Source organism: Rhinolophus sinicus, linkage group LG05, assembly GCF_036562045.2.
Source record: "Rhinolophus sinicus isolate RSC01 linkage group LG05, ASM3656204v1, whole genome shotgun sequence".
Classification (NCBI taxonomy): Eukaryota; Metazoa; Chordata; class Mammalia; order Chiroptera; family Rhinolophidae; genus Rhinolophus; species Rhinolophus sinicus.
The window spans coordinates 173,996,212-174,015,616 of NC_133755.1; the positions used below are offsets into that span (position 1 = coordinate 173,996,212).

Here is a 19,405-nt window from a genome sequence, read left to right on the forward strand (position 1 = left end):
GTATACATTTTTTAGGACCCTTAGTATATATATCCCCATGCACATATATTGCATGTGGTATTCTTAGTGGATTGAAATAAGGCAGTATTTATGGAACTAAACCTCTCTGTATATACTTAAGAAGAAAACTTAGCTTTCTACTTCTGGGAATTGGTGATGTCTAAATTCTAAATGAAGACAACACACTCTGGAATACAGCATTATCTAGCCTAAGGAATTGGTGCCCAGTGCTACCCTTTCCTGTCTTGTGAAACCTGTGGGAAAGCCAACAGTCACAACAAACAGACAAGGACATCCTGATGCTTTTGTTGCACATGGAACACTAGTAGCTGGGTGGCCAGTTGACGCCTGCCATTGGAATCAGATTCAAGTGTGAAATGAGAATTCATTGCCAGGTATAGATAATTTCCCAGTTGATATCCTTTTCTTTTTCCATTTTCCTGTACTCACAGTAGCAGAAGCCACTACTGTTACAATCTCTACAAGTTCTGGGCAAATTCTGGAATCCTCCATGGCTGCATGTTGTGGGTTAAGGTGTGGGGAAGTGAGGGAAAAAGAAACAACAGAAACTTCTGAGAACATTGGTGTCATTTTGGTGCCTGTGGTGCTAGTACCATATTTATTTAGAAATGCCATCTTCTGTCACCTGAGTTTCTTCTGTCAGTGCCATTCCCTTTCCTGCCTTGCAAAGTTCTACTCATGCTTTAAGACACCTCTCAAAAGTTGCTTTCTTGCAAGCTTTCGTCAATTCCACAGGCACAAATTATACCTTGATTATAACATTTCCCACACGTTATTGTTATGAATATTTATTTATACCTATGTTTCCCAATGGACTTTGAGTCCACTGGACTGGTCCACCTTGAAACCTTAGCACCTGGCACACTGCTTAGTACCAATATATACTTAATAGTGGCTTTCTAACTAGCAATGAGATTATAGAAAGAAAGAGAGTCAGGAAGTTGATCTGTAGATGCAACACCGGTGGAACAGTGTTTTCTATGCTAATATAAAGATATAAATTTGACCTTATTTACAGCCTTTAAGTAGAAATCAAGTCAAATATGGTTTTGGTTGAGGCCTGCCTATGACGGTAAAACACATGGTAGTGTTTCTGAGTCTGTGATGCTGACTGTGTCCTCATGGAACCCATGAGGACACAGTCAAGAGACTATTTTCCCCTTAAGTTTCATTTGTCAACATATGCAGCCATGTCTGTGCAGCGGCTACTTTCTTTAGTCTCAGTGCCCACAAAGCTAGAAAAGTTTATCTAGGAACAGTCTCTTCCAATAAGCTATATATGAAATGGGAACTTTTGCTACATTAAGCAGAAACATTCTCCAGTATTTCTAACCACTGTTTTCTGATCAGTAACTTAATGTTTTGAAAAAAAAAACAGGTAATGTTTCTCATAGCTAACATAGATTTAATGTTTACTATCCCCCGAACACTGTCACAAATGCTTTAGACATATTGTCTCAGGTAATCTTCAGGTATTAGTCTTATTCCCCTTTACAGACCAGCATTCAAAAGGTGAAGGAGCTTGTAGTTCATTAATGGCAAAGGTGGGACAAACCCTGTTTGCCTAACTCCAGGGCCCCACCTTTTGACCTTTTAGGCATATTGCTTCTTTTCACTAATCAATAGTTGTTATACCTTACTTTTTACTGAAAATGAATTTCTCCTACAGGCTTGGCTAAAACACTTTGACTGGGTCACTTGGCGTCTAATCTAGAGTCAGAAACTAGCTCCAATGACTTAGGACTGATCACAGCCTTTGGAGCCATCATTGTAGGTGAGTGTAAATGCTTTTCACATTCCTTCACTTTGCCCTCTCTTCTCTGCTCCTAACCTTCTTCCATCCTCCCTCGGACTAAATAAAGCACACCAGACAGAGCAGAGCTGTTCCCATTTTACAGAAATAGATACTGAGCTTCAAACCAAATTAGGTGTTGTATTTACCATTACATCATCCCCATGTGACAGTCAGAAAGGGAAAACAGGTAAGTTCTGTGTCTTATATTCTGCATTCTATAACATTCTCCTCCTGGGTCGTGACATGTTGATCACAATCTATTGTCTGTCAGATTGATTTCCACATGAGAATTTGACACTGTTAAACTAAATTTAAGTACATTTATTGAATGAACCAAAATATTGCACTCTTTATTCGCAGTTCTCTCATAACAGAGCTGAAGAAACTAATGAAAGCCCAAGACACTTTTCAAGAGGTAGCTCCTGAGGGAATATGTTGAAAACTATCCTCTCCAGTTTTTTTCTTGTACTTTAAAATTCATGTCTTAAATGTTCCTTTGCTCAAGCTGCCACCATCTTGGTTTTCCTTTTTTCATAGGTAGAAGATAAAAAGTAGAATAACTTACTTATCTCAGGAATTCTCAGAGAGAAAACTGCTTGGGCAAACTTTGTCTAAATGTTTTATTTCCTCTTAGATCCAATTCTAATTTTATTGTGATCTTGGGTTGGAACTAAAACTAGCCCAGCTACCAAATTCAGGGCTGTTGGGACTGATAGAAACCAGGGGAGATATCGATCTTGTTCTTTTTCAGACATTATATTTTCTATTCTTCTCTTTGTACATTTCAGTTATTTTAGTATGAATGGCCTTGTTACCTATGTTTACAGTGACAGTGGTTTCATGTATGTGATAAAATAGTGATATGGCTTCATTTTTCTCTTAGTCATCAGAATCATAGCATGTTATTAGATTTGATATCATGTAGCAGAAAGAATACTGAACAGGATACCTCTCAGTTACTTGGCTTTCTTTCAGCCTCTGTTTTCTCATCTGTAGAATGGGTGAATTGGACTGAACTACACAATATCTAAGCTGCCTTCCAGCTGCCTGTCTCCTGGGTCTCTATCTGAAGTTAACTGGAAACATTTATCATTTAAAAGGGATCTGGAGTCCAATATGAAAGTAATGCAAACATGAAACTCATGTTTTAATATGGTTTCAAAATCAACACTAGATTAAAGAGGCTTTTTAAGTTTTGTGGCAAATCCAGTGCCATCAGCTGTGCAGGTCACCCTTCCTCATGTCTCTGAGGACTTTCTGCTGAGCCCTTGGGAGAGCCCAAGATAAATATTTCCAAAACCCACGCAAACGCCAGGCTAAACGATGCTATATTTGGGTTTTTCCACAATTTCATTTTCTCACCAAAGTACTTTTACAGTTAAAAGAGAGCAGCGATATTCGACACACTACAAATGCACATTTAATTGGTGTGTGAACTTCTGAGTTCAAATAAGGAACTTTTATTGAAGAGGGAACAAAAAAATCATGAAGGCTACAATTAGAGCCAGTTGCCTTGAGAAAGTTCTTTTCCTTCTTTCTTTCCTTCTTTTTATTTTTCAGGAGATCAAAGGAAGCATAATTGAGGGAGAATCTTGGAAGGGTGGTCAGTTCCTGCTATCTTTTTGTCTGCCTGTCAGTGATAACAGTCATGGTGGAGTTAGTCACCTTCTAATGACATAGCCATTAGAAATAAGGACCCGGGGACAAATACTGGCAGCATTCCTGTAGCCAGAATTGGGCCCTAAACTTTCAAATTTGTGGTCTGATTTCTGCAGGAATACTCATTGACTGTGGTACCCTGTGCATGCCACTCATTTGTAAGTCACATTTAATCACGCTAGGCGGGGATGGCGAGAGAGTCTCCTTGGAGCTCCCAGTGCCTCTAGCAGAACTGGGTTAGTAGCAATTCTTTTGGGATCTGGTCCTGAGAGTTGGGGCCTCTGGAGTTGTCCTCTACCTTGGGGCCTCCAAATCTTTGTTCTCAGTACCCTTATTCTGAGCACACTCCTCTTTACCTGTCCCTGTTGTTTTTACTGAGGTTTGTAAACTAATTTTAGCAACTTATCACTGAGCTGCAATGGGTCATTGTACGCCCCTGGAACTTAGCAGAGGGAAGCTGCAGAATTTGCTAGTGAGCTGCCTGGGTCACTGTTTACAGCACCCTTTGAAGGAAGCTCAGGCTCCAAGTACAGCTACTCCATTGGAAGGGTCTTCAAGGTCTATTGTGGACCAGAGAGGCCAGAAAGATCTGCATGAATAAGAACGAAGAGGCCGTGAAACTACGATTTGTGTACCAGTGGGGTTATAGGTGCCTGAACATGATTTATTGGTGGTGGAAGACTGCTCCAGCAGCTCTTATCATAGGCAGGCAAGCAGGAAGGCAGGAAGCCAAAATAAGAAGCGTTCCTGTCACTGCGTTTTCGGTGATGCCCTTGATTATAGATACCACTGTTTGCCTCTTCCCTCCCCCTCCCCAGCCTACTTCCACCAGGCTCTAATTACATCCTTTAATGATTTGACCAATTAAAGCCTGCAGTTCAACTTATAGGGGAACGGATGAGAAATTAGAGGCTGGCACGCACACTTCTATGTGGATGCGTGTCTTCCAAGGTTACACACCTCTATTAAGCCAGTCAGCTATTTGAAAACCAGCATAATGGGCGATGCTAATAAAATAAGGATGGGGACATTTTCAGCTGCTCCCAGGCTAATACACCAGAAGGACAAAATGTGAAAAGCAAAGGTACATCTATGAAACCAGGGCTTAGCACTTTTTCTCTCTCTAAAAGCGCAGTTGCCAGCCACATTTCTTAGTTAATGTGAAATGTAATAATTGCTTTGTCAGGGTTGGGGAGAAGCAGAGCACTTTCTCCCCACCCTCCTGCCTCTGCCAGGAATGGAAACAACCAGAGCGCTGCTGGTTGCCATGGCGGTCAGAGAACTGGAGCACTTTGCTCTCAAAAGCCATCTGCCTTTGCTGGGCGAGCCCCCGGAGATGTTTGGGAGCAGGCACAGTGGTGGGTGTTGACGTGGAAGGTGGCTGGCTGCCTGAGAGAACACTTGATTCTCTCGAGGGATTTGCAAGGGAAAGAGGGAGGAAGAGCATCCTGCTTTCTCTTGTTGCAGCCGAATGTGAGTTCATGCTCTTGGACGACTGGCATCCTTTTGAATCTCTTCACAGACCACATTCTTGTTTTTTCCACCCTAAACTGCTCCCAGTTCCCTGAATGACTCCTGTGCTGCCGTGTTGGGTACCTTTCCCATGAATTCCTTCAGCCTCTTTGGCCTGCTGGGCGATGCCTGCTTAGCCTCAGGCTGACCAGATGCGCTGAGGACCTATTGTGAGCCAGGGACCAGGGAAGCCAAGATGCATACAGCGCAGTCTCAGCCCTTGGGGTGATCTGAGTCTGAGAAATTTCTCTATGTGGTAGGGGGTGTGACTGTGGCCTGCAGGTGAGGGGGGCCAACTCCCCAGACCTGGCAGGTCAGGGGAAATGGACCAGGCAAGAAGTCCTGGATGTGGCAACATCTTACCCAGTGAAGAAGTTGAGGAAGAGCATTTCAGACACAGAATAACAAGAACGAAAGCACAGACTCCTCAGGGATTGCCAGTAGCTGGGTACCGCCCGGGGGGAAAAGCAAGAGGCTGTGGGAGGGATGAGACTGGAGGAGCGCGCGGCGCTAGGAGCAGAGCCTGCTGGCCATGCGGAACTTGGATTTGACTCTTTTTGCCATGGCAGCAAGTGGATGGCCTTGTAATCTGACAACTAGTCCTGACAACTCGTCTGCGTGTCTCATAGAGATGCATAGATTGTATTAGTATTCTTTTAATTCCACAGAAGGCAGAGCATAAGGCACTTATCTGAGATCACACAACCAGGGCCTGCTGCGGGGGTTTAAAATAACTCGATTCAAGTCAATTGCTGCCCCTACATATTATACTCCATTCTGAACACAGTACTGACCACACAGTTTCGGAAGCTTGTAGCTCCTACCAGAATGTTATGTACACGGGAGACTTTTTTTACACATTGCTGATGCATTAGTACTACTGAAATATGATTATACAGAGAGAAATATACATGCCCAAAGGTTTAAGGAGAAACCTATTTTATAACACATTTTCCCTGGTTCTTTGCTTTCTTTTCTGATGTGTTTTGATGCTGTGATACTTTTTTGTTGTTGTTCCTTCTCTTTATAATATCTTTGTAACTTTTTCTGAGAGTCCAATTCTGCCTTACAGCTATTGCATGGTGATAATAATCTTCCTGCCATTTTACTGTCGTCTCTCCTCTTTTAACGTACGAATTTAGGATTCTTAAGATTTTTAATCAGCCTAGAGAGTCCTTGAATTCCTTCTCTGAAGAGCCTTCTAAGGAGCAATCTCAACTCCACTTGGACACCAGCCACTGCAGGGAACTCAGTGCTCTCAGGGAAACCTGGTTCTAATTTTAGGTAATTTTGAAGGTCTGGACAAGACTTCCATTTCTGAGCTGAAATCTGCTTCCCCGAGTCTTCATTCATTCACACAGTCACTTATTCATCAAAGCTATTGGCACCTGTGTATAGTACTTGGAGCTACTGTGGACCTTGGAACAAAAAAATGAATTAGCCTTGTTCTTTGCCCTCCATCCCTTAGCTGGTTTTCTTGAGGACATGATGTCTTTTTCTTTCTGAACAAACTACAAAGACCTCTTGCAAGCATTTCCTGGGTTGGTTTAATCTGGTGTTGAGGACAACTGATGGGGAAATCTCCCCACAGGTCTCACCACACAGCCAAAGTTGTGTTAATTGGCACTCGGGCACGAGTCTGTCATGTCTTGTTACTTAATTAAATCCACATTTGTTTTGAGCGTTCTTTTTCTTGGCTGTTTTTCATGCATGAGAGGATAAATACAAATGAGGAAAACATTTTATAGTTAAATTAGTTTGAGGGAAACAGCCCTGGACCATAACTCTTTGTTGTTCAGATAGCCTTTTATTTCAATGTATTTTTTGTCCTACAAAACCACAAGTTAGTTGGTTATTACCCCTCCACTTGTCTTCTTCCCCAGAGTTTGATCTTGGCCTTGGATGTTCATTTCTAGTGCCTTTCTCTTGAATTCTCTTGTTTTCTAACTCAAGAAATAACAATAACACTTTATATGCCTGTAAAGCTTCATATCTTTTCAAGATCTTTTTATATCCACTAGCTCAAAACTATTCAGAACCTTGTTCACATGAGCTGGCTTTACTTTTGTCTTTTTACTTCTCATGATAACATTTGATAATCATTTTTCCGATGACTGTGAATGAGCTTTTGAATATAGGTCAATTTTATTTCTGATGTGAATTATATTAAATAGCAAAGTGTTTGTTTTTCAAGTAGGTATGTATCATTGTCAGCAAGCTTAATTATTCGCAGATGAAAATGAAGTTTCATAAACTTTTCCTTGACAAATTGAAGGCTTGCTAGAAAAAACTGCATGAGTATAAGTTAGAAATTTGAAAATCTGTTTATTTGATGGTCTGACAATTAAATTTGCGAACTCATCCTAGAAAAAGTGCTACGTACCTCATTGCTGAATATCACTGTGGTCACCTTTGAAGTACTCCGCTTAGAAAGCTATGCACTGACGTCAGCACCTAGTCCACCCTTCAAAGCAATTTTGGAACTCTCTCTGGAATGGCCATCAGAGCTGTCCTCGTATTACCCTTGATATCCTGACTGTCATCAGAATGTCTTCCTTTCAATATTTCCTTTATCTTCGGTAAAGAAAGAATTCACTGGGGCCCAGGTCAGGTGAGTAGGGAGGGTGTTCCAATGCAGTTATTTGTTTACTAGCTAAAAATTCCCTCACAGACAGTGCCTTGTGAGCTGGTGCATTGTTGTGATGCAAGAGCCATGAATTGTTGGTGAAAAGTTCAGGTTGTCTAACTTTTTCGCGCAGTCTTTTCAGCACTTCCAAATAATGTACTTGGTTGAGTGTTTGTCCATTTAGTACAAATTCATAATGAATAATCCCTCTGATATCAAAAAAATTTAGCAATATCGTAGCAACAAGTTTGCAAACTTAATTGTCAGACCTCGGATAAGGTTTATGTGGTTAGATGGAAGAAAAAGATTTCTTTTACCTAAGGGGGAGCCTTCGGTGAAAGGAAATAGACAAAACTATAAAGGTAAACCTTAGGTATTTTAAAACACATTAGGCAATGACTAATAAGCACTTACTTGCATTAATGGCTATTCCATAGGCAACCAGTTTGTGGAATTTGAGGTTTTTGTCTAAGTGTCTTCTCCATGGTCCTCTGCAGCACTAGAGTAACATAAATAAAAGTCTTGGCTAGGGAGAAATCATAGTGATGACAGTGTCATGAGACTTAAGAGAGCAGGACTTTACTGAAGGTGGGGTTATGTGACACAAAAATGAGTGGCCATTAATTATTCCAACAGGCAAAACCAAATGGTTATTACTGGCTTTTCTGAAACTTCAACTCAATAAAAATGATTGAGTTAGTAGCACCCTGGTTATAAGTCAAAACTCAGGAATGAACCTGCTAATATCCATGCTTATTTGGAAAAGAAAGATAATAACCATCATTGTCATCGATGTTTATAGTCTATAAATTAATCCTTGGTACACAAAGCAAGGCACTATAGTCATCTATATCTAAATATTTATAAAATTATGAAGATGAGTGTATAATAATTTTGTTTACTAAAGCTCATTGAAGGTCTCATTTTTCTGTGCAGTGTGTTTACTCTGTTTAGCAGGAGACACAGATAAGTACCTAATACAGTGAAATCAATATAATTAGGACACGTTCCTTTATGTCTGGTAGGGGTTAAAATCTACATCGTAAAATTTGTGTACTCTGATTGTGCTTTCTGGGTTTGAGAATTCAGAGCGATGTTTCTGTAGTGGCATTTGGCTCAATTGCATATTTGTCTCCTTTCCGTCAGAAATGGTAATAGTTCAGGCTGTTATAATACTTCCATCTTTGTGAGTCAGGTCAATTTTATTAGCTCTACTTTTCAGATGGAGCAAATGTATCAGGGGAAGGTTGATTGATCAGTCCAATGGCAAAAGTAAAAGTCAAGTCCGATGTACCGATTTCTGATTTTCAGTTTTAGCTATTGTGTTCTCTCTTACAAAGAAGCAAAGCTTCATCTAAACACGATTATTGGGAATTTTATAGTAAAGTACATCTCTGTTTTCAATGGCACTTTTATTAGTAAGTCATAACAACTGAAAATTATTTCAAATAATTTAGTACTTACGATACTTGCTCCTCTTATAAACGAAATGAGGTTTCGACTGATTGGCAATAGAATTAGCATGCAGTTAAAATTCAGGCAGACTGCAGACGCTCTTGCCCAAGCCAGGGTTGACTATTCATATATAGAGACATGAGAAGGAGATACAGTGAGAACAAGAAAGCTGGGCCAATAGAATGCATTTTGTTTTCTGAAATGATAGAGTCACCAAGTCTACTTACACCCAGAATCACTCGTGTATAAAAGAAAGACTCTTCCTCTCCATACCAACGGAATGTGTCGATAAACAGATATAAATTAACTCCCAACCATGAGACCTAGAGTAGAATGAAAAGAGAACCAGTCAATACTGTCTTCAACCTTTTCTTCTTTTCAAAATCACTTGGGGTTCTCCTTGGGGTCCAGTTCAAGTGAAATGAGCTTCTCAATATTAATCAGAGTTACTTCATGTCATCATTTTATTGACTAGTTCTTAACAGTATGTATATTGGTAAGAAATTCTTTCCTCTCTGAAAAAGATTTTTAACACAACTGGGTATTCTTTAAGGAACTTTAAGAAAAGTGCAAAACCTTCTTAATCAACATTGCTATAATGTGTTAAGTCTACGGTGCCAAGAAGGAAGAAATCTTTAAAAAACAACTCAAAAAGTACTCTAGAAAAATTCCAATCTCATAGTCTAATTCAAAGACTTCATTTGATTTAGAGAAACATTCATACATTATGCAAAATCAAACTACTTGACTTTAAAAATAATTAAAAATGAACTCAATTGGAAAACAACTTTACATAATTCTGTAAGGATAAATTAAATACAGCTACTGAATGTTTTCTAACAAGTTATAGTTTTTTAACCAGAGTAATACTTGAAGCTATTTAGCATTCCTATCCAAGTTATCCTAAAAATCAGAGACTATTCAATATGTATTTAAAGTTGAATAGCAAAAACAAAACTTACTGCTAATATGACAGAGACACTCTCATTCAACATCCAACACCCCATCACGACAGTTTTCCTCTCTTGCTGTTGGCAGATTCTTTCTTTCATTCACCTGTGTAGCATCCTAGCAAGGGCTCCTCTGCTAAATTGTTTTGTCTTAGGAAGCACCTACTGGGAGCAGCTCTTGAGGAATTTCTAATTAAGGACGTCTTGCCAAAGGCACATCACCAAACTGACACGCCTCATGACCTGGGTGAATACAAGGCAGGTCTCTGTCTAATGATTCCTTTCTTCAAAGATCTCATAAGGAAAGAAAGCTCGTTTTATTAAATTATCCTCATGTACTTTATACCTCATTCATTTTCTACATGATTGCAGTCAAGATGATAATAAGTCTTTATATAAATTTGAGAAATAACCTAACTGCTGAATGTTGGATATAGCAAAATGCTTCACAAGAGCTTTCTCTAGTTTATTTTTCTTCTTTACTCTCCCCCACCCCACCCCTTTTAAAGCTCTTTTAAAAGATATAGAATGGTGAGTAAATAAATATGAATTAAACCATCTTTCAGAAGATGGTGAAGAAAAAGATCTTTAAAAACATCACATACGTGAGAACTCTCAAATCTAAAAGTGTGACTATAAAAGAATAAAGTGATTATTTTTGCAGGATTTATGAAATAAATCCTATTTTTTCCTAATCCCACTTGGTGCACCCATGAGGTAAACAAGAATATTCTTTTGTACTTAGTGATCCCAGGAGTGGCCGTCCGTGAACCTGGCCATTCTCTGATTTTATGAAGCACGACTGTTAAATACCACTCTGGTGGGTAAAGTTGTCCCAGTTGAAGCAGTTTTCTGGCTAGTCCTGGCCCAAACATTTTATTTAAAATTTTTTGACAATTAATTTGAGTCATCTGAATAATTGCCTAAGCTTTCTAGATCTTCATGGTGAATGTATAGTCCTAAAAGAATGAACAATTTTCAAAAACCTGGTAAGAATAATAATTGGTTATTTATTGAAGTAAATCATCATCATCATCATCACCCTAAATCTTCAATAAATAATCTGGGTACTATGTTAAGAACACTTTGAATATTGTCCCATTAAATCACACATTCAGTCTATGAGGTAGGTATTATAGGCCCATCACACAAGTGTGGACACAGGCCCAATGTTGTAACTTGCGGTTGGGTCAGTTGGGACTTGAATTCAGTTCCCTCTGACTTGAGCATCTTCATTGTAAACACTGCCTTATACGGCATATTTTATGAAATATTAATATACGGATTTGTGCATCAACATGCCTAATATACAGACATTAATTTCATTCTTATAAGTTGGACATATTTAAACTATAGGAACTCATTTAATTTAATTTATTAATTACAAATAAATATGATTAATTATGCTATCTATTTCTACATGATACCAATATAAAAACGAATAACGTTGTCTTACTATATGAACCATGTTTTTTTGTTTTTTATATAAAAATGTCATTAACATCTTGGGGCATTGTTGATCAAGGAGGGACAGCTAATTCTTAGTGATAGCAAACCACTTTCATGAGAACACATCTTTGATGTGTAACCAAGCCAATCCAGAGCCCATACCCCCCAATTACCTCCTTTCTCAAGCTTTCACACACCAATTCAATATTCTCTCTATCCTATGTCACCCCACGGCCAGGTAGAGGACAACTAGGCAACACCCCTCCAGCCCAGAGCCTCCTGAAATTCTTTAAACTATTCAGTCTGAGGCTTGTTCAGGTTGCCATCCTGTCTTGCCCATTCTTTCCTGCAAGAACCACCATATTGGCTCTGGCCCACGCTCTCCCCTTTGTTCCTTCAGCCTCGTAACTGACCCTGGTGCTTCCCGGTGCGGCCCTGCGTGGTGTGGTGTGTCCCCTCCTTTACGGAACTGTAGGTAATAAACTCTTCTTTCAAGGCAGGTGTCTTCATGTCTACGATCTTACCATACTCAATTAGAACAAATTCCAGGTACATTTTTTGAAAACCTATATTTCTAACCATTTTGAACTTTGGTATTACAGGTTAAGCATTTTGATAAATCGGTGAGCTTTCTGCTTGTCATCAGCCCTGGCTGTGTTACCTCTTTTGAGCCCTAGTTTCCATGTTGGTTTAATGGGGCTAATTGTAATAAAGCCCCGTAAAGCCAATCTCATTCCTCCTTCACCACCAGCTCCCCTAATACACGCACACATACACCCACACACTCATAAACACACTTATGCACACCCACACATGAGAGGATGCCTGTTTGGGAGAAGTCTTAGATTTGCCAATAAAAATTTAACAAATTTTCTTTTCTTTAGAAAAGGACATTTTAAAAAAAGAAATCCCCCTTTAGAAATATGTATAAGTACAGGTATTTTGGAAGCATTAACCTGAGGTTAGAGTGCAGTCAGTGAAATATCTTCAGTTGTTTCTTTAACAGTGAGTCATATAAAGATGTAAAGCCTTCATATTCATTTTTTAAGCCAATAATCTTCCATGATGAAATGATTTGTTATTTCTGAAGTGTTTAGGATTTACATATCTTAGAGGCCTGATTCAGTTGGGTTATAAAAATTAATTCAGAGAGAATGCACCTAGAATTTTATCCTATCTTGTCTATTTTAGATTCCGGGAGTGTAAGGGAGAGTTGGAATTTGCTACCCTTCTGTACTCTTCACACAGTGTTACAAGTGAAAGGCATATATTGCTGAATAATAATGTGTGGTCACATTGTTTTGTTGTTGTTAATTGCTTAGAATATTTCTAGTGGTGAAAATACAATTTAAAGGCTTAGGCTCAAAAACATATCTTTGCATGCCCTATTCTTATTTCTTCAATATGTGTATTCCTCATTTTGAATATGTAAAGACACATTGTGTTAAAGTACAGCTATTATTCATTCATAGTGTATAAAAATGGCTCATTGTTGTATTATGGAAGTATAACTCATGACTTAACTTCAGCATTTTTCTTCATAGATTGTGTTTTTGTAGAACTTGCATGATGCTTAGTTTACTCATACAAAAACATGAACTTCAAGTTGTATTCACATTCATTCAGAGCTCAATAGTTTTGTGCAATTGATAAACATACTTTTTCTTCCCAACTTTTTTAAAATTTTTACACTTAAGAATAATATGATGAGCCACTGGTTGGTTTACAATATTTCAATCAGACTTCATAGAACTCAAGCTAGAATTAGGCCAGCTTCATAGGGCTGCCTCTAAAGAGAGAGGAAATTGTACAGATCTACTCAAATGATGTAAGTGCTCGGAATTGGATCTAGTCTCACCTAATTGTTTTCATTGCTCATAAGTAGCACCGGTTTCATTTCTCAGAATTTTCGCAGAACAAATGAAGTGAAATTTACATTGCTTGTTTCCAAGGCGGGTAGTCTTTCTAATCAAATGGGTATATTCATTGGCGCTTCCAGCAAATCCACAAAAGATGATGTGAGCCTTTTTCCTTGTAAAGATCATCGATAGCAAACTTCCTGTAATGAAAAAGTAGGAGGGAAACAGAACAAAGATGATTACAAACACAGGTTAATTGCCTGTATGTGTGAACATAAACTACACTGCCCACACTGCATTCCTGGATCTGATTTGCTCTATTACATTTTCAGTTCTTTGTCGTTTCTTAGTTAAACACTTGACCCAACAAATAAATGGTTTGATCCTCAAGGGCAAGATGGTTCATCAAGTAGTGTTTGCTGCTGCATACTAAAAGTCTAAGTTCCCTGTAGATATAGCGGAGTTCACAGAGTATAAAAGTAACATTGCCAAATTTTCCTCTTCTAAGCATTAAACATGTTTTTGCCTTTTCCTAAAACATTTATAAACATCTAAGTATTAAATTGAAAAGAAATGACTAAAACAAAGAAAACACACAAACACATAAAATCTCAAATTCTTACATGGTTATTTTGAGGAGAATTGGTTGTGATAATTAGATAAATCATATGTTGGATGAATTCCGTTTTAAAAGGAAAATCAAGATAAAAGACAAAAGTTAAGAAAGTCCATACATTAAAATATATCTGATTTAAAAATACAATTTAATTAAGTGTATCCACCAATACTCTACCCTTTTGCTGAATTAAGTATATTGTAATTTTATTTCAAGAAACATTGTGCTCTGTTAATATCATTTTAATCTGACTTGTATCATAAACTTAGTTAACATGATCCAGTTCATGCTTCCCCCCACCTATGGCATAATTCTTTCATTTATTCAACTTTCACATTTTCGAATGAACACTTACTGAGACTACGGCATGCGTCACACGATGCCTGGCACAGTGGTGTTCACGGTCTGGATTCTGTTATTTAGATGCTTAGAATGTAGTAAGGAGGCGACAGGTTACAAGTGCAGCAACTAGAGAATCTTTCAAAGATGAGTGTGTCTTGGAGTGGCAGAGGTGGTACCTCTGACGGAGGCTGATGCACAAAGACATCTGGGTGACAGATTTAGTCTGGGGAGAATTCTTTCCAGAAGTGAAACAGGCTGGGTTTTGTGAAAAATGATACAGTGTGGAAAAGAGAAGGAGAAAATACGTTTGAGTATCTGTGTCTCTCGAAAAGTCATTTGAATAAGCTCTCCAAACATCAAACAGCACGCAAAAGCACTCCTGATTCGTCTTCTTCCTGTGGTCACTTCTGGTCTGGTGTGTAAGCCCAGAGCGCTTCCATGCTTCCTTCGCTGCCTGTCCTCCTGCCTTCATCTTCCTCATTGCTCACATGTTTGCAGCACATGTCTTTTTTACATTTAGCAAGTCACCTACACCTCTTCTCAATGTCATTTGGCGGGCGCTGACACTGGGGATCATAGTCCTTAAGACAGCAGAGCGACTAACTCATCATTTCTTTCCCCCAACTAAGTGGCACAATTCAAAGTCTCCTCTTTTTGCTAGTTTTAACTTTTTGGTTTAGGAATCTGGTGAAAGCCAGAATTATCATGTTTTCTATACTGTGTTTCTCATACATTAGAATTTAGCAAATGTTAAATAACAAGCACACAAACCACATTCATTTCTTTGCTTCTTAACACACAAGACGGTTCTGTACAAAGCCCTACACAGATACAGTTGCAGAATTTTCAAGCAGTCCGTGTTTTTCCTTAAAGTTTAAAAGTGAGAGGGAAATTTTCCTAACCATGCAGTGAATCATTTGACTTCTGAGTTCAGGAAAATTTAAGTTTAAGAAGGCTAGTCTAGAAATTCCTTCTTTGCATATTCAAGCTGTTCATCTCTCAAAAGTCAAAGTGGATGCCAGAATTCCATAGATTTCATTTTTCAAGATGAACATTCATATTTGAACATATTTCAAGCCAGATGGTTTACAGTTCATGTATTTGTTGCCATTTTCCTGCCACAACAACTAAATATTGAAGACACATATTTGTGATGAGGAGAGAACTCCCAAACCATCTTTTCCTGCTGCTCTTTTACGCTGCACACTCACTTATCCCCTGTGTGCTGCAGGGAAAGGTTCTGGAATCAAACAATGAATCACATTCATTTGATTTAGTAGACAGGCGAGAGGTGAAATAACATAAAACAAGCTTTCTATAAATAAATGTTTCTTGTAACAGCCATGAATTTTATGGTAACTAATAAGAAAGCAAATGAACATCTATTGAAATATTCGCTTTTATGATCCATGTAGACAAGCTGGAAACTTTACTTTTAAGCCTGCTAGTAACTTACAAGGTAGTTTGCCAAATGGTGGAATGGTTTGATCAGAGTTCAGAAAAGAACAGGAAGATCAAACAAAGGTTTAGTATTTTTTTTTTTTTTTAAGTAAAACCATCAGATATGAAAACAGCACCTGGAGAAAGCATTGCACAATTATACCAAAGGATTGCCAGTGTCACTCAGCAGGTTCCACGTATCTCTCTTCTAGGATGAAATGATTTGCTCTTCACTTGTCATCTCATGTGAAATTTGTTATTATGCTGCTCTACTATTAATATTTCCATTATTACAACTTTGAAGATTTATTTCGTTGACAAAAGGCTACTAGAAAGCTGAACCAAAACAGTACAATTTTCTTTTTTTTTTTTTTTTTAATGGAAAATAGAACAAAGAATTGAAACCACAGAAAAGAGGTATGTTTGCTTGGTGCCATAATAAAATTTCTATGACTCTTCAATTAGCACTAAACTGGCAAAAGGGGACAAACCTGTCCCCTGTCCACAGTCATCATGACAACCATCATTCAACAACGCAGGACAGGCACACACAGAAAGACTCAGGAATATTTTTTTAGAGAGGGTTCTAGGGCCTCATACTTTGAATCAAAATAGCCCAGAATTGTAGTACTCAAGGACTGAGAGAAGCCTTAGGGATCATGTAGAGCAATATTCTCATTTAACAAAGGAGAAAACAGAGACAGGGAGGTTACAGCACCAGTCTAAAGACATATTGCTGGTTCGTGGAGAAACAGGTTTAAGAGCCCAGGTGTTCAAATCCACTGGTTGTTCCATTGCATTACTCACTGCACCTCTGTTTTCATATCTTTGCTCTACAGCCGAGAGAGATGGAAGAATTAGCAAAGAGCATCTCCTAAAGCTCACTCTAGGAGCCTGGGTCCTCGACGATGAGTTCAGAATATGCTCAGAGGGAGGGTGTAATCACATTCCAGTAGCCTGGAGTGTGTATATTTCCGGAGGACCTCCCAGGTGCCAGGCGTTGCATACATTATGATACTTAATTCTGCAGACCAATGAGGATAAGACCTGTTTCATAGATGAGGAAGATGTGGAGCGGCAAAGAGGCCCAGGCTCTCCTAAGACCTCCTAGTTCACAACTATCATGGCTGAGCTGCAGGCCCTTTGTGCCTGACTGCCACGCCTGTGGTCCGCCTGCCTCACCATGTTACCTTTGAGACAGATGCACAGATGCATTTACCAAACCACCGATGACAACTTCCCCATGTACATGAATGCTTCTGTTTTGATTGACATCCAGAGCTAGATGCATTTTATGATGGCCTGGCTAATTAAATTGAACCAGTAAAGAAAAAACGTGATTTGGAATAATTGGACAGAGGATCAGTCATCTAGTGCCACTCTGTCCTACCTCACTGACAACATAATTCTTGTGAGAGTGTAGATTTTATGTCCAAGTTTAAAAGTTTACACTTAAAACATACATGTTCCCAGTGGAAGAATGCAATTTAAGAGTCCAATTGTCTTGAAGAAATGCCTTGTTTCTGGTACATAATTCGAAACTAAATTTTATTTTTTCCCTTGCTATAATTTAAGCAATTCTTTTAGCCAAGAGGTGGAAACAAAATAATTGTTCAGAATCCATGTCAGAGTGCATTTTAAGAGAAGGCTCTTCAACAAGAACAATTAAGTCTGTAAATCAGTTGAAAATCAGTGTAGGGGTCTATTGCTGCATTTGATGCCTAGTTCTATTCCTACATCCCTCGCCATGTGGCCTCCACCCTTCCAGCCAATGTAAGTGTCAGTTAAAGCTGTGGTGCCACAGCAGCTGCAGTCCTCAATCGTAACAGTTCCATTTTTCAGTTCAAAGTCTCTTCCAGAAGGTGAGACAGATGGAGTAAAAAAAAATCATGGCTGCCCATCATTTAATTTTTTGGATACTGATTGTTAAAAACTCATTTGTCCTTTGCACTTTATCCTTTTTATGCATAACTTCAATTTTTGCCTCCTAATCTAATCCTGTGGTAGCGGTTCAAACTCCTTTCAGACACCTTCCTGCGCATTCTGCTAGGTGGGGCTTCTTCCGCCATATACTATTCCTCCTATAATTAATGTTTACTTGATTTGCAAGGGTCTTTATTGCTGTGACATTATTGTTATAAGAAAGAGGATTTGTTGTCAGGGTGACCAAGGCAGTGCAATGTGCAATGTGGCTTTTCTTAAAACCACTTGGTCAAAATCTGCCTTTGTTTCCGTAATCAGATGACTACAAACGCCCAACAGTACTCATTGCATCTTCCTGTCTTTCTGCCTCTCCACATTGTATAGGTAGGTCTTGTTGACCTATTCATATGTTTTCCTACTTTTGAGAACTTAATATATTTTCTACCCAACCTTGATGGCTTCCCCTCTTCCACTCAACTTGGTCTCCTCACTGAGTCTCTTTGCCGTCATAGAAATTGCTCGCATCTCATACAGTCATGGCTCAATGTGATACAGGAGAACTGGGGGGTGGAGAAAGGGAAGACATGGGATGCACCACAAAATCGGAGGCAAGGCTCAAGGGAGAAGGCGTTTTGTGGGAAGCTAAAGCTACACTGTTCCTGATTATTTTTAGACTAACAGATTTTGCGGACAGGCAACAAGAAGTAATGCTTAAACGCTACTGAAAGGAAAAAAGTGGCTCTTCTGATGGACAAACATCAGGGCTGCCTTTAATCCTCTCTTTATTCTCCCTGTATATTCTTCCATTTTTTCACTTATTTAACAAACTATTGAGTGCTGTTTCCCAAGTGTTCTAGGCGCTGGGGTGCTAAGATGAATAAGACATAGATTGACTTCAAGAAGCTACAGTACAGCAAGCCAGCCGTTTGTTCATGTCACTTGATTCTGCCTCTGTATCTCCACATGTCCCCTCCCATCCACTCCAGGTGCCTCACCATATGCCTTTATGACATCTCACATGCACTTTTTTTTATTAGTTCCTCATTGATATATCTGTCCGTAGTTGTTTCACTCCCATCCCAACTCTGCAACCAGAGTAATTACCTTTCTAAAGCACAGAATGCATCATATCCTAACTGCTTTTCTGTTTGAAATGACTCTCATGAGAGGCTGGCCCCAGGCTTCCATTCCAACTTTGTCTCTTTCAGGTGTCAGCACACCCTCTGAGCCAATCACACCTGAACCCATCAGCATGTCTGCATTTTGTTCCAGCTCTGGAATCTTCTTCCTTCTTCTTGTGTTAGTTGGGGTTCTCCAGAGAAATAGAACCAATAGGACACACACACACACACACGCACACAGATTTGTTTATTTATTTTAAGGAATTGTCTCACGTGATTATGGGGGCTGGCAAGTGTGCAAGTTGTCAGGTAGGCTGGCAGGCTGAAAAGTCAGGCAAGAGTTCATATTGTAGTCTTGAGTCCGAATTACACAGGGCAGCAGGCCGGACACAGACGGGATTTCTATGTTGCAGTTTTGAGAAGAATTCTTTCTACTTTGGGGAACCTCAGTCTTGGCTCTTAATGCTTTCAACTGACTAGATGAGGCCCACCCACAATACAGAGGGTAATGTGTTTTACTCAAAGTCCAACGAGTTAAGTATTATTCATATCTAAAAAATACCTTCACACACCCTCTAGGCTAGTGTCTGACCAAGCAACTGGGCATCATAGCTTAGTCAAGTGGACACATTAAATT

The 19,405-nt window shown here is 39.1% G+C and overlaps 1 protein-coding gene across 3 annotated transcripts in view; it reads right to left on the bottom strand.

The window, feature by feature from the left end:
- Positions 1–14,653, bottom strand: part of NOX3 (NADPH oxidase 3) — a 63,669-nt gene extending 49,016 nt beyond the window's left edge. For 2 of the 3 annotated variants that reach the window (XM_074333735.1, XM_074333734.1), the window contains exons 1-4: positions 10,031–10,164; positions 9,296–9,391; positions 9,078–9,188; positions 8,028–8,112 (exon numbers count right to left, since the gene is read on the bottom strand). In XM_074333735.1, coding sequence (XP_074189836.1) covers positions 8,028–8,112; positions 9,078–9,188; positions 9,296–9,391; positions 10,031–10,120 — 382 coding nt within the window. In that variant the 5' untranslated portion in view covers positions 10,121–10,164. Of the gene's footprint in view, positions 1–8,027; positions 8,113–9,077; positions 9,189–9,295; positions 9,392–10,030; positions 10,165–13,325; positions 13,527–14,297 lie in introns of those variants that run through there. The other variant, XM_074333736.1, reaches the window with a different exon arrangement.
- Between the last annotated feature and the right edge of the window lie 4,752 nt (positions 14,654–19,405).